The 13,648-nt window shown below is 44.4% G+C and overlaps 1 protein-coding gene across 1 annotated transcript in view; it reads left to right on the forward strand.

Moving 5' to 3' along the window:
* The first annotated feature begins 1,971 nt into the window (after positions 1-1,971).
* Positions 1,972-13,648, forward strand: part of Net1 (neuroepithelial cell transforming 1) — a 51,996-nt gene continuing 40,319 nt past the window's right edge. The window contains exon 1 of the mRNA XM_008836847.3: positions 1,972-2,245. Coding sequence (XP_008835069.1) covers positions 2,118-2,245 — 128 coding nt within the window. The 5' untranslated portion in view covers positions 1,972-2,117. The remainder of the gene's footprint in view (positions 2,246-13,648) is intronic.

Genomic DNA, 13,648 nt, shown 5'->3' on the forward strand with positions numbered 1-13,648 from the left:
TATTATTATTTTCATAACCACAGAGCCATCTCTCCAGCCCCTCAAATGTATTTCTATAATAATGTGTAACATAATCTCTGCAATAAACCTGAATCTTTTTCTCTTTCTTTCTTCTTTTTCTTTCTCTTTTTTCTTTTTCATTTTTTTGAGACTGGGTCTTCCTGTAGCCCCAGGCGAGGGGCTGGAACTTTGAACTCTTGTAGAGCAGGTTGGTCTCTTATCTCACCTGCCTCTGTTTCCAGTGTGCTGGGATTAAGGGCATGGGTCCACAAGGTCAGGTTGTTTTGTTTTGTTTCTTGTCTTAATAAAAAACAAATTCTCTCTCTTCTCTCTTCTCTTCTCTTCTCCCCCTCCCCCTCCCCCTCTCCCTCCTCCTCCTATTTCTCTTCTTCTTCTGCCAGACTGTCCAAAATCAGATTTTTCAGACTTGGGATAGGGATAGGTGGGAACACTTTACAGAGGTGTATTATTGCTGGTTGGCAGGATTCTATACTTTTCTTGGGCCTTGGGTGTGTCACTACAGATGGCAGAAGATTTGGGAAGGGGGGGAATCTTTTAGAAATATCAATCTACAACTGAAGAAATATAGGTAGTACTCAGCTTCAATCAAATTAATGAAAATATCTTCTCAAAGAAAGAGATCCAGTACTCAATTCTGTGTAATATAGAAAAGCTGAAATATAATCAGTTTCCTCAACCATGACCTGAAGACCATATTAAGGAAGAGGAACAATTTGCACAGAGTTGGAGACACAGGGATTCAAAGGATGTATGTCATGTATTCAGTACTGTCCTAGACAGAGAAAGACACTAAATCTGGGGGCAGGGACATTTAGACAGCAGAAAGTGGCTCTATTGTAAGTTTATGGGATTTCACCAGCCCTTTCCAGGGTTTGAATCACCAATTGAGCCTTCAGTTCACTATTTCTTCTTGTAAGAGTTCAAGAAGTATATGTGAATAGTTGCTGGACAAAATAACAACTTCCCAAGTGAATAAACAATGAAGGGGATTGTCTTGGCTAAAGCAACAATGTTCTGATCACTGGAAAATACCTGGCACATAGTCCCCACATCAATATCCTGGAGTATTCATCATTTTGACAGTGATAATAATCACAAATACCCAAAGGACTGACCACCTCTAGTGACAGCATCAAAATCAATTTCAGCATCTACAGATTTGAGGATAAGCTAACTTCCAAGAATCTTGTTATTTTTAAGAAGGTCTTTAAAAAAATTTTTTTTGTATACAGTGTTTTGTCTTCATGTATGTGAAGATGGGCTTTCCAGTCAATCCGTTGTATTTAGGAATTTTCCAATCATTATTTATTTAGGTTACCTTTCATCTTTCTATTGTAAACAGTCATTAATAGTTTCCTATATCTGTACATGTTCTTAGGATAATTTTAAACAGAAAAGACTATGTTAAAAACCGTTAGCACATACAATGCAATATTTAAAATCCAAGAACGTTTTCCTCTAACAACCTTCATGTAATAACTTGAAAAGTTCTTTTATTCATACTGTCCCCTCACTTTGCTAAGGAACCAGTCTCCTACTTACCGGAAGACAGGACTTACAACTAGGTTGCACTGGTTTCCTAGCGCCATCCCTGAGAACACAGTTCTTGGTCTTTGGTAATTGGGTATATATCCCACACGAATAATTTACTTCCTTTGAGTCATTACATTCAACTCTTCTAATGCTAAGTGTTATCTAGCACGACATAAAATGGTACAATTCTTCCAGTCCCTTTCCCCCATGCAGTGAAAGTCCAGTAGTGCAAGACTGCCTCTGGGAGATGCAAGGTTGGCCTTAGGACAAAACCGAGCATTCCTAACTCCTGACCTGCGGATTTCCCTTTCTCCTCCCACCCTTTGCTAGGTACTAGCGTTCCGCCGCGGCTAGGAAGAGGGCGGGACTCCCCGTATCCTAGCAACCCTGGCCTCTCTCTGACTGGCTGACCGCTGTGCAGCCGCCATTTTCAAATGCCCGGATGATGGCGGCCGCTCTCTGCTAGCCAGCAGCTTACTGCCTGGCAGAAGCTGGCGGGCACAGTGCCCGCCGCCGTCGGTCTCCCAGGCACCCGGCCACGGCCCCACTCCCCCTCCCAGGCCATGGAGCCAGAGCCGGCGGCTCAGAAGCAGCCCCGGCCGCGGAGGCGAAGCCGCAGGGCCTCGGGGCTCAGCGCGGAAGGTGCTGCGGGGCCTGCGACGGATGCCCCGCGGCCGGAGACTGACGGGAGGTGAGCGCGGGCGGGCTGGGGATAGACCTGGGGGTGGACCAGGCGGAGGATGGACCAGGGGGTGGATGGGAGAGCCTAGAAGTGAGCACGGACCTGGGGGATGGACTAGAGAGCCTGGTGAGCGCGGACCGGGCTGGGGGTGGACCAGGCAAGGGGATGGACCGGGCATGGACGGAGAGCCTGGTAAGAGCTGACCAGGCTGGAGGTGGACCAGGGGGTGGACCAGGCAAGGGGATGGACCAGGGGGATGGACGGGAGAGCCTGGTAAGAGCTGACCAGGCTGGGGATGGACCTGGGGTTGGACAGGAGACTGGAAGTCAGCGCGGACCAGGGGCATGGACGGGAGAGCCTGGTGAGCGCGGTCCAGGCTGGGGGTGGACTGGGCTGGGGATGGACGGGAGAGCCTGGAAGTGAGCAAGGACCAGGGGAGTGGACGGGGCTGGGGATGGATGGGAGAGCCTAGTGAGAGCGGACCATACTGGGGATGGACGGGAGAGCCTGGAAGTGAGCACGGACCAGGGGGATGGACGGGAAAACCTGGTGAGCGCGGACCAGGCTGGGGATGGACCTGGAGATGGACGGGAGAGCCTGGAAGTGAGCATGGACCAGGGGGGTGAACGGGAGAGCCTGGTGAGCGTAGACCAGGAAGAGAATGGACGGGAGAGAGCCGGGGGTGGGGGGTGGGGGTGGGCAGGGGATGAATCCCAGATGGGTGGGGAGAGCGTGGCCGGGGATGGAGCGGGGCAGAGGGGCAGGGTGAGGTACCCGCAGGCGGGTGGAGCCACCGAGGACCAGGCTTCAGCTGTCCTCCATCTCCAGGCGACTGCCCAGCCCTGGGATAAAGGGGTGGACTCCTTGGACTTGGTGACAGTGTCCTCTGATTGGGATCCCGGGGATCACAGCTTAGGAAAACCTGCACCAGCTGCACTGGCGCTGTTATCCACACCGAGCTGGTTATGGGCTTCAGAGGCTCAGACCAAAACTGGAGCCTGTGGTGAGGGGAGGAATTGTCCCCAGAGCAGGCACCAGACTCCTAAACTTAAAGGTCAGTGGTGAAATGAAATGTTTTTCAGAGACCAGAAGTGTCCAGTCTCTGTGTAAAGAGATTCGATTATTAGCACAGTGTCCATTCTGTGTGTCTGGAAGAAGGCCCGCACTACATTGGTTTCAGAAAGCTCTGCCTGGAAAAGAGGCCATGGGAGTCAATGTTATTGTTAATGTCTGACCTGCTCTGTAATTCTTTTGTCCCATGAAATAAAAAAGGAAGAACTAAAGATAGTGGGTTCCCTTCTTATTTGATGTTAGACTTATAATGTTTAAGTGGGTTGCAATTACAAGTTTTGTAACCTTGGTTGAGTTTCATAATATCTCAAGATTTTTGTCCTAGTCTGTAGGATGAACCCTGTGATAGTGACTTCCTATAAGGCCCTGTGAAACTCAGAGGTGCAGTTAAAGTGCTTAGCATGTACCTGTGTAGAAAAAAAAACATAAATGTCTATCAGGTTTTTAAAATCTTATTTATGTGTCTGAGTGTATGTGTACTTAGGTGATACAATGCCAAGGAGGTCAGATCCCCTAGAACTGGAATTATGGCTGGTTGTTAGGCACCATGTGGGTGCTAAGAACTGAACCTGGGTCCTCTGCAAGGGCAGCCAGTGCTGTTAACCACTGAGCCATATCTCCAGCCCTTGTTTATCAGTTTTTAATCTGTAAGAGTGATAATTCCATATCCGCTCCATCTTTTCAGAAGTCATCGTTGCTCACTTGACATGATTTTAGTTGTCTTGTTTTGTTTTGTTTTTGAGACAAGATCTCACTGTAACTCTGGTCAGCCTGTAACTCATTCTATGAAAGAGGCTGGCCTCAGACTCACAGAATTCTGTCTTCCTCAGCCTCCCACTGTCTAGATCACAGGTGTGCACCATGACCAGCTCATAATTTTGACATAATTTTAAGGTAGTCCTTTTATACAGTGTACATTCCTGTGATGCCCAGATATACCAGTCAGCTCTTGCAAATAAGGAAACGCCTTACATTCATTAACAGGCATTGGTAAACCTAATGTTAGTTACTCTGTACAGAGGTAGATTCTTTCATTTGGTGCTGATTTTTATTAGCTTGAAGTTTAAAGTAATCTTTACCTGAATTGTTGCCTTTCTAAACCCTCTCCTCTCCAATTTTAACCTGTATTTAAGATCAAGCAGAGAAAAAAGTCATCATCTCTGAGACTAAGAAATCCAAGAATCAGGAAAGAGTGTCACGGAAAAAGAATAGGACTGGGGGCTGGAGAGATAGCTCAGCCGCTAAGAGCACTTCCTGCTCTTTGCAGAGGACCTAGATTCAGTTCCCAGCACCCACATCAGGAAGTTCACAATTGCCTGTAACTTTAGCACCCTGTTCTGTCCTCCTGGACACCTGCACTCGTGTGGTACAAACACACACGCACACAGATAAAAATAAATCCTAAAAAGAACTTGAGAAAGACAAACAGAAGCAGTGTTATGTTCATTCTACATTCATTCAGTAATGCTCCTGAGCACTACTGTAGATAATGGGGATTCTGGGGACAGAAACAGGCTCATTCTTAGAAGGTTTAAGTACCCTGAGGGGGTTGGTCACATTAGAAAGTGAATTAAAGCATGGTAAGATAATAGCTGTTTTAAGCCATCACAAGGAAAATCTCATAATAATGAAACTGGAGTGAGGAGAGGAGTGGAGACAGGAGAATTTGGAGGAAACTGTTCTAAGCACAGAGGAGCAGCAGCTGCAAAGCTTTGAAGTGGAATCCTATTGGAAATGTTCAGGGAACTTCAAACGGAACAAGTAACTACAGTGAACTGAAGCAAGTGGGGAATGGCAGCAAATGAGGTCACGGAGATAAGCGGGGTGCAATCATGAAGTACCTGGTGGACCCTCAGTGTAAGAACTTCACATTTGGGCCAGTGAGATGGTTCGGCAAGTAAAGGTGCGTGCTGCCAAGCCTGAGGACCTGAGTTCGATGGTTGAGACCCACGTGGTGAAAGGAAGCAACCGACTTCCATATGTTGCCCTCTGACCTCCACACTTTTCCTGGCATGAGTGAACACACATGCGCGCGCATGTACGCGCGCTTCAAACTTGATTTAGTAAATTGGGACGTTAGAGGAAATGGTATAGTATATAAATATTGGGGGGCTGGGATTTGTGTGTGTGCACACGTGTGGATTCACGTGGAGGCCAGAAGTCACATGGAGTGTCTTCCTCAGTTGCTCTTTGCCTTGTTTTGTTTTGTTTTTTAATTTATTTTTACTTTTATGTGTATAAGTGTTTTGCCTGCATGGATGGAAGTACGCCCATTGTGCAGTGCCCACAGAGGCCAGAAGTAGATGTTGAATCCCCTGGAGCTGGATTGACAACCAGTCATTAGCTCTCTGGAAGAGCAGCCAGTGCTCTTAATCACTGAGCCATCTCTCCAGCCCCTTCAGTTTGTTTTTTGAGACAGCATCTCTCACTGATCCTGGAGCTCACTGATTCCGCTAGATCTGCTGGCCTGCCAGTCCCAAGGATCCTTCTATCTCCACCTCCTTAGCACCAGGAATACAGGTGCGAACCACCACATCTGCCTTTTTATATTGATATTGGGGATCTGAACTCAGGTCTTCATGTTTTCATGGCAGGTACTTTACCCTGAGCCATCTCCCCAGCCCATGAGCTACACTTTTAAAGGCTTATTGTCACTGTGCAGCAAGGATAAAGTGACAGCGCCCAGTTAGCAGGTTATTGTGGCTGAGATGGTGAGTGTGAGATGAGACATGTTGGTGTTGGGATATGTGTTGGTGTATCAGTCACTTTTCTGTTGCTGTGATAAAAAACGCTGACCAAAGCAACTTACAGAAGGAAGAGTTTATTCAGCTTACGGCTCCAGAGGGTTACAGTCCATCACGGTGGGGAGGCCTGGCAGAAGAGACAGCCAGAGCAGAAAGCTGGGCAATCACATCTTCAAGCAGGAGCAGGAAGCAGAGAGAGGAAATCTGGCAAGGCTTAAGAATTCTTAAAGCCCCCCCCCCCCCAGTGATGTACTTCCTCCAGCAAGGCCACACCTCCAAAAACCTCCCAAAACAGCGCCACCAACTGGGAACAAAATGTCCAAACACTTGGAATCGGTGGGGGGCATTGTCATTCAAACCACCACAGTTGGGCAGGTGCAATATTGGGTGGTCCCCACCTTGGGCACGATATTCAGATACACTCAGTTTGGAGTTAAATGAAAGTTGAATGAAGGATCATGACAGGTTTGGGGCCTCAACACTTCAAAAATAGTGTTTCCATCAGATAGGAAACATTCAGGGAGAAGTTTGCTTTGAAATATGATATGGCACATGCCTTTAATCCCAGCGCTTGGGAGGCAAAGGCAGGTGGATCTCTGTGAGTTCAAGGCCAGCATGGTCTATACAGTGAGTTCCAGGCCAGTTAGGGCTACAGGGAGACCTGCCTCACAAAAGACAAAGAAAAAAACAAACAAACAAACAAAAAAAAGAATACCTTAGAAGAATCTTTCTTATTGTTTGGGGTTTTTTTTTTAACCTTTTAAGAAGACATCCATTTAAATAACAGTGCATAAATCATATGTACTTAGTTCTGTGAAATTTTACAAAGTGATCCCTCATGTAACCAAGTATAAATTTGAGAATTATCAGCAAATATATTTGAAATGCTGGTCTTATGAAGTCTATATAGATAGTGACTATGAACAAAGAGTTTGAGGGTACACCCTGAGGCACCCCCAACATTTAAAGGTCAGGGTAATGAGAATGCTCAGAGGGTGCAGCCAGCAAGGTAGGATGCAAACCAAGTGGGAACAGTTCAGGGGGCCAGCTGAAGAGGAATTCGAGAAAGCAGACACCACAAGCCCCGACAGATGCCACCTTGAGAAGAAGAATGTGAAACATATGAGCATTTACACTAGAGGAGTTAGGAAACCCTTAGAGCCGGTCACCAGACAGACTACTTAGGGTATCCACACTCCCAGACTTTCGGTGGTTCAGTTTGCAACTTCAACTTTTCAGTAGTACAAAAACAATATGCTTAACAGAATCCTATTTCAAATTACTAGTGATGTGGGCATGATACGTAATGCTAGACAATGCCAAGGCCCAGTTCCCAGGTAGTAGTGTGGTCTTGAGAGTGAAGAACCCATAGTCTGCCGTGTTGTATGTTGCTAGCTTTTATTGGATCCAGATATTCAATAAGTTGCATGAAGTTTGATGATTTTTATACAACTGTATTTCTAAGCATGTTAAATAACGTATATTAAATGCATTACAATTTTTTCAACCTTTTACATTTGTTTTGGGGTTTTTGTTTTGTTAGGCTGGATTTGGTTTTTGTTTTTTATTTTAAGATGGATTTATTTATGTGTTTGAGTATTTTGCCTGCATGTGCACTACCTGTGTGCAGTGCCTGCAGAGGCCAGAAGAGGGTGTCAGATCCCCTGGAACTGTAGTTAGGGACAGTTGTTCACTGCCATGTGGGTACTGGGAACTGAACCCAGGTCCTCTGCAAAAGCAGCCAGTGCTAGCCATCTCTCCAGCTCCCCCTTTTTTTTTTTTTTTTTTTTTTGAGATAGAGTCTTACCTGTCTAGCCTAGAACATGATACGTAGTTTATATGTAGCTGAAGATGACCTTGAACTCCTGATCTTCCTTCCTCCATCTGGAGTTACAGATGTGTTTGTTAAGCCCTAGCCCCGTCTTACATTGAGAAGCATCTGTATTGAACTTAGTACAGTTTGCAATGGGTCGAGAAGAGAATGTGTGTGATTTACTCAGGAAATAAGTGAATATCAGACACAAGGAACATGGAGATGGAAAATCATCTAGTGGTTTCTTGGCCTAGCAGAGAAGCAGAACCAAGTTAGTTATAATAGTGTTTGATAAGAACTACTGGTGATGTATAGAGAAGGGGTTGGTGGGAAGACAGGAAGAAATGGAACAATTAGTTTTGCTGAGGAAAATGGGAAATAACTCCTTTTGTAATCCCTGAGTCGTGTGTAGAGAGTGTCCCAGTTTGTGTTCCTGTTGCTATGAATAAACACCATATCCAAAAACAACACGGAGAGGAAAGGATTCATTTGATTCACACATCTTGATCACAGTCCAACGCTGAGGGAAGTCAGGGCAGGAACCTGGAGCCTGGAACAGAAGCACAGACCGTGGAGGAACCTGCTTACTAGCACACCTACTGTTCCTTTTTAAAAAAAAATATTATTTTATTTGTTATCTTTATCTTATGTGTATGTGTGTATTGCCTGCATGTATACAAGTGCGCCTGTGTCATGCAGTGCCCACAGAGGTCAGAAGAGGGCATCGGATCCCCTGGAACTGGAGTTAAGGATGGCTGTTAGACTCCATGTGGCACTGGGAATTAAACCCAGGTCCTCTGCAAGTACAGCCAGTGCTCTTAACTGCTGAGCCACCTCCAGCTTGCTTAGCTACATTTTTTATACAGCCCAGGCCCATCTGCTCAGGATGGCACTCTCCACAGTGAACTGGGCTCTCCTACATCAAGAAAACACCTCCCCAGACATAGCCACAATCTGATGGAGGCAGTCCCTCAACTGAGGGCCTCTCTTCACACGTGTTTCAAGTTGACAACTGAAGCTAAGCAGCAACAGCGTAAACAAATGGATAACTTCAGGGTTAGAGACATAGCTCGGTTGGTAGAGTGCTTGCCTAGTCCTGGGTTGGAAGCCTAGCATCACATAATTCTGGGTATGGTGGCCCCCACCTGTAATCCCAGCACTCTGAGGTAGAAGCAGGAAGAACAGAGCTTCCAGGTCATCCTTGACTATATAAGGAGTTGGGCTAGCCCTTGGTTACATGAGACCTTACCTCCGTAAATTAGTAAATACCGGTATGATAGATGAAGGGCAATGCTGAGAGACTTCAAGGAAGCCTGTGATGTAATCACATTTATATTTTTTAAAGTCTCTCTGTCCTTTATAAGAAAAGTGACATTTTCAGGTCATGGCACTCTTAATCTTATGAAAACTATTCCCTCCAAAATTGTATATATATATATATATACATACATGCTTTGTGGTTTCCTAGAACTATGTTTACACCAAATTAAAAACCCCAGAGTATATGATAAGTTTGTGAGAAACAGTTGCAGTAGCCCAGATGAAAAATGTTGAGCAGGGCATGAGTGTGTGTGTGACACTTTTAAGCAAGAATAATAGAAGGGGTGAATCCGCTCCTCAGCAAGGATAAACTTGATCTGCTGAGGGGCAGTCATGGAAGACTGAAGGCTGAAGAGAAAGGGCATCAAGGCTCCCAAAGCAGGAAAGGGCGACTATGAATCACAGGTGGGGAAGTCAGCCTGGCCAGAAGTTACAGATATATTGGAGAATAGGGCGGGCTGTGGCCAGGAACTGAGGGGGCCCCCTCCCATCAGGCTTTTCTTCCTTGTGTGTGGTATAGGATATGTCTACTGAGAAAAGGATGGTGACAGGCAGCGTGAGGAGAGGTGAGTTAGATCTGCATGTAGGGAGATAGGGTTAGAGAATTAAGTACTCTATTCCATTTACTGGAAAAGATGTATGATCATCCAGAAAATGCATCAGTTATGACAAGGTAACATTAGTAATGTGGAAAGAAACAACTATTTAAGCAAATCAGCCAGAAATCATAAGAGAAAAGATGTGACTATAAATACTGAGAAACTTTTTGCATCCAGACTCAATAAACTATCTTGAAAGATAAAAGCAATATTCAAGAAAATGCAAGTATCGCTGACTTAGACAAACATTAGCTCTCACATTGCACTTTGCTCATTTGGAGCTGGGCATGGTGGTACGTACTTGCAGTATTAGCACTAGGGGGATAGAGGCAGGAGGATATAAGTTCAAGGCCAGCCCAGGCCACAGAATGAGTTCCAAGCCATCCTGAGCTGCAGTAAGGCCATGGCTCAACCAAATAATTTACTCACTTGGTGGGCAAGTCTGTGGTTTCGGTTTACTAACATGTATGCAAACATCACTGTGGTTGGTTTTAGAACATTTCAGTGCCTCAGAAAACTTGTGCCTTCAGCTGCTGTTTCTCTCCTAGCACCTAAGCCCCTCCGTCAAGCATTAATGTCCTATTCCAGACACTTCATGTAAACGGAATCATATAATCTATATTTTTGGGAGGCCATGCTTTGTCAACTCGTTATTAACTTGTCTCCACTCCCGTGATGGCTTCTGAAGGACAACAGTGTTTTAGCTTGAAGTAGTCCTGTTTATTTTTGCTTTTGTGGCTCTTTTGGGCCATGTCCAAGAAAGAAATCACTGCCAAATCCAGTGTCATGAGGGCCCCCATTTCTTCTAGTTTTATAAACTATAAAGTTTTATAGTTTCAGCTTTGATTTCAGGTCCTTAATCTATTTTGAGTTGGGTTTGTTGGTGTTGGTAGGTGACATAAGATCGTTTTTCACTAGTTCAGCATCTTCTGGTAGTAGATTTCTTCCTGAGTCATTTTTCAACAGTTTGTGTCTTTTTTAGGAATTTGTTCATATTTCACCAGAATTACCTAAGGCTCGCTACACAAATCACTTAGGATCTTTTTTATTTTTGTAAAGTCATTTTTAACTTCTGATTTTAGTAATTTAGCCATCCTTTTCATCTTGCTGAATCTAACCAAATGTTGTCAGTCTCTTTCTAAAGAATCACATTTGTGTCTGCATTACTTTTTCTGTTGTTTTTCTAGTCAGCATTTCTAACTTGAAAGTGCTTTCAATTTACAGTGGGTGTATCAGGATACTGCTGTAGACCAAGGTGCACCTGTAGTTTATGACGAGGCTGAGGCGTTTCACTTGCCCTTCTGACATGAGCCTTGTAGCTTGCTTACCCAGGAGCTACATTTCAGCATTGTGTATTCTTTTTTTTTCACATGGAAAGAAGTTCCTAACAAATCTCAAGGCATCCCAGTTTCCACTTACACTTTCTCAGATCTTGCACTTCTTGCTAATGTGCTGACCTGCTCTGCTCGGTCATCAATCTTTATATCCCACATTTGTTATTTTGTCTGTTTTTGAGACAGGGTTGCACCATGTAGCCTAGGCTGGCCTCGACCATCCTGTGTAACGCAGACTGACCTGGAGCTTGCCTTTCTTAGGCCTCTATCTAAGTGCTAAGAGTACAGGCATGGGCCACCTTGGTCAGCCCACTTGAATTTTTACAATATCATTTTGCTCATTTTTTAATATATTTTTTAAATTTTTACAAAAACCTTATTGAGAATTTCATACATGCATATAAGGTGTTTTCATCAAATCCATGCCCACTCCCTCCCCTCCAACATTCCCCCTCTGAAGAGGTAACCCTAAAATCTTTTGAGGATTACATACAAGCTCCCAAATACTTTTGACATTTTTGGCCTTTGGAACAGAGTATGTTGCTAAGAGACCCAAGGACATTTTGACTTTTAGTAAAAAAAATGGCTACTTTTCTTTGGGGCCTTTTTACCCTAACTGCCTAGCCAATTCCTACCTCCTATTCTTATCACACCATCCTCTGAAGGGGTTACCCAAATAGCCAATAGGGAATAGGGATGCAGACCGCTCTGGCTGAACAAGGACGCAGGGTGAGGCAATTGGCGTACCCCCTCAGTGGGTCTATCAAAAAGAAAAATGAGGAAGAACCCAATAGAGGGATGCTTTTGGAAGCCCTTGTCAAGAAACTCCAACAGACGCTCGTATGAACATTTGAAAATTGCCCTGTTCTGACTTTTTTCTAGTTCCCCGTGTAGAACTTGTAAATGCTAATTATTCTTGCCTTTACTTCTCCTCAAAGACTTTCTTCTCCCCTTAAGAGACAAGAGTTATGCAATTTGAGAGTCTTTTACTTACTCATTTTGATGGTTTTCATTATAATCCCCAAATATCTATTTTAGGACACAATAGTATCTTTTTTTTTTTTTTTTTTTTTTTTTTTTGGAATGGTCTCCCTGTAGCCCCAGCTGTCCTGGAACTCACTATGTAGACCAGGCTGGCCTCGAACTCAAAGATCTGCCTGCCTGCCTCTGCCTCCCAAGTGCTGGGACTAAAGGTGTGTGCCACCACGCCCAGCCCTACAGTAGTATCTTTATAGCTTGTAGCTTCTTACATTTTTAATTAAGAGATATCTTATTTTTATGATAAAAATATACAGTATATTTTGTCACAGCACAGGTACTCAATAAATAACTAGCTGTTCCTTTTTTTTTTTTTGCTTTGCTCTTCCTTTCTTCTATGTTAAATTTATGTTTTGGCATATTCATACATGTGCCCCACCCCCACCATCTTCCCTCCCTCCCACTCTTACCAACTCCTCCCTCCCCCCTCCTTGCCCACAGGTCCTTTTCCCTTGTTCATATCTTTTTATGTTGAGGGGGCGTTGTTTTCATAGTGTGTGTTTTTTTTTCCCCGAGATAGAGTCTTCCTGTAGCCCCAAGCTGGCTTGGAGCTCCCTATGTAGACCAGGCTGGCCTTGATCTCACAGACATCCACCTGCCTCTGACCCCTCTTCCCCCAGGGCTTGGGCGAAAGGCATGCATCGCCACACCTGGCCAATGTTCATGTCTTTTTGTTTGTTGTTGTTGTTGTTGTTTGTGACCCACTTATTTTAATAAGGACTATATGACCACAGGTTTGGAACTATCCATTAAGAGCCTGGTGTACTCACTGTTGGGTACATAACTAAAGAAAATGACTTTCCCTCCCCCAGAACCCATCAGTAGCCAGTAGTTCAGCAAGGAGAGGCAGTGCCTTTTTGAGGCCTTATTGATACACAATTGGTGGTTGGCCGACCTAGTGCAGTCATTCACAGCTGCTCTGATACCATGTTTGCAATGCCTGTTGACTCTCGAGAGCACTCAGATTGGACGATTGAATGTGAGGCCCGCTTCACAGGAAGGCATACATGCCTGGTGCCATAAAGGAGCTCAAAAACCCATGTCCAAGGAGGCCAGAGGCCGTACAGGGAACTCATTACTACTGTTCAGCTAAACTGACATGGCACCAAACTGCGATGAATATTTCTGATAATACCCGTAGACACAGGCTACACTCAACCCTCATCAGAAAAGCTTGTCTTGTACAGAATGGTAGAGTGCAGAGACTCGTGGCTGTTCTAGGTGCTTAAAATAAGTGATAGTTGATAGCTCGATCCTAAACAGGACATTTATGCCACCCCTAAGGGTCAGGGGACATTTCAGAAGAGGGAGCAGGAAAAAAAAAAAAAATACAAGAGCTGGAAGATAGGAAGAAGGCTGTTGCTAAGTGATTTTTTTAATCCTTAAAAAATTTTATTGAGAATTTCAAACATGCATATTTTTAAAAACTTTATTCCATTTTTTTTGAGACAGGATGATCTTGAACTTTTAAAAAGGGATTTATCATATATATA

This window comes from Nannospalax galili, unplaced genomic scaffold (genome assembly GCF_000622305.1).
Source record: "Nannospalax galili isolate Female #2095 unplaced genomic scaffold, S.galili_v1.0 scaffold438, whole genome shotgun sequence".
Lineage (NCBI taxonomy): Eukaryota > Metazoa > Chordata > Mammalia > Rodentia > Spalacidae > Nannospalax > Nannospalax galili.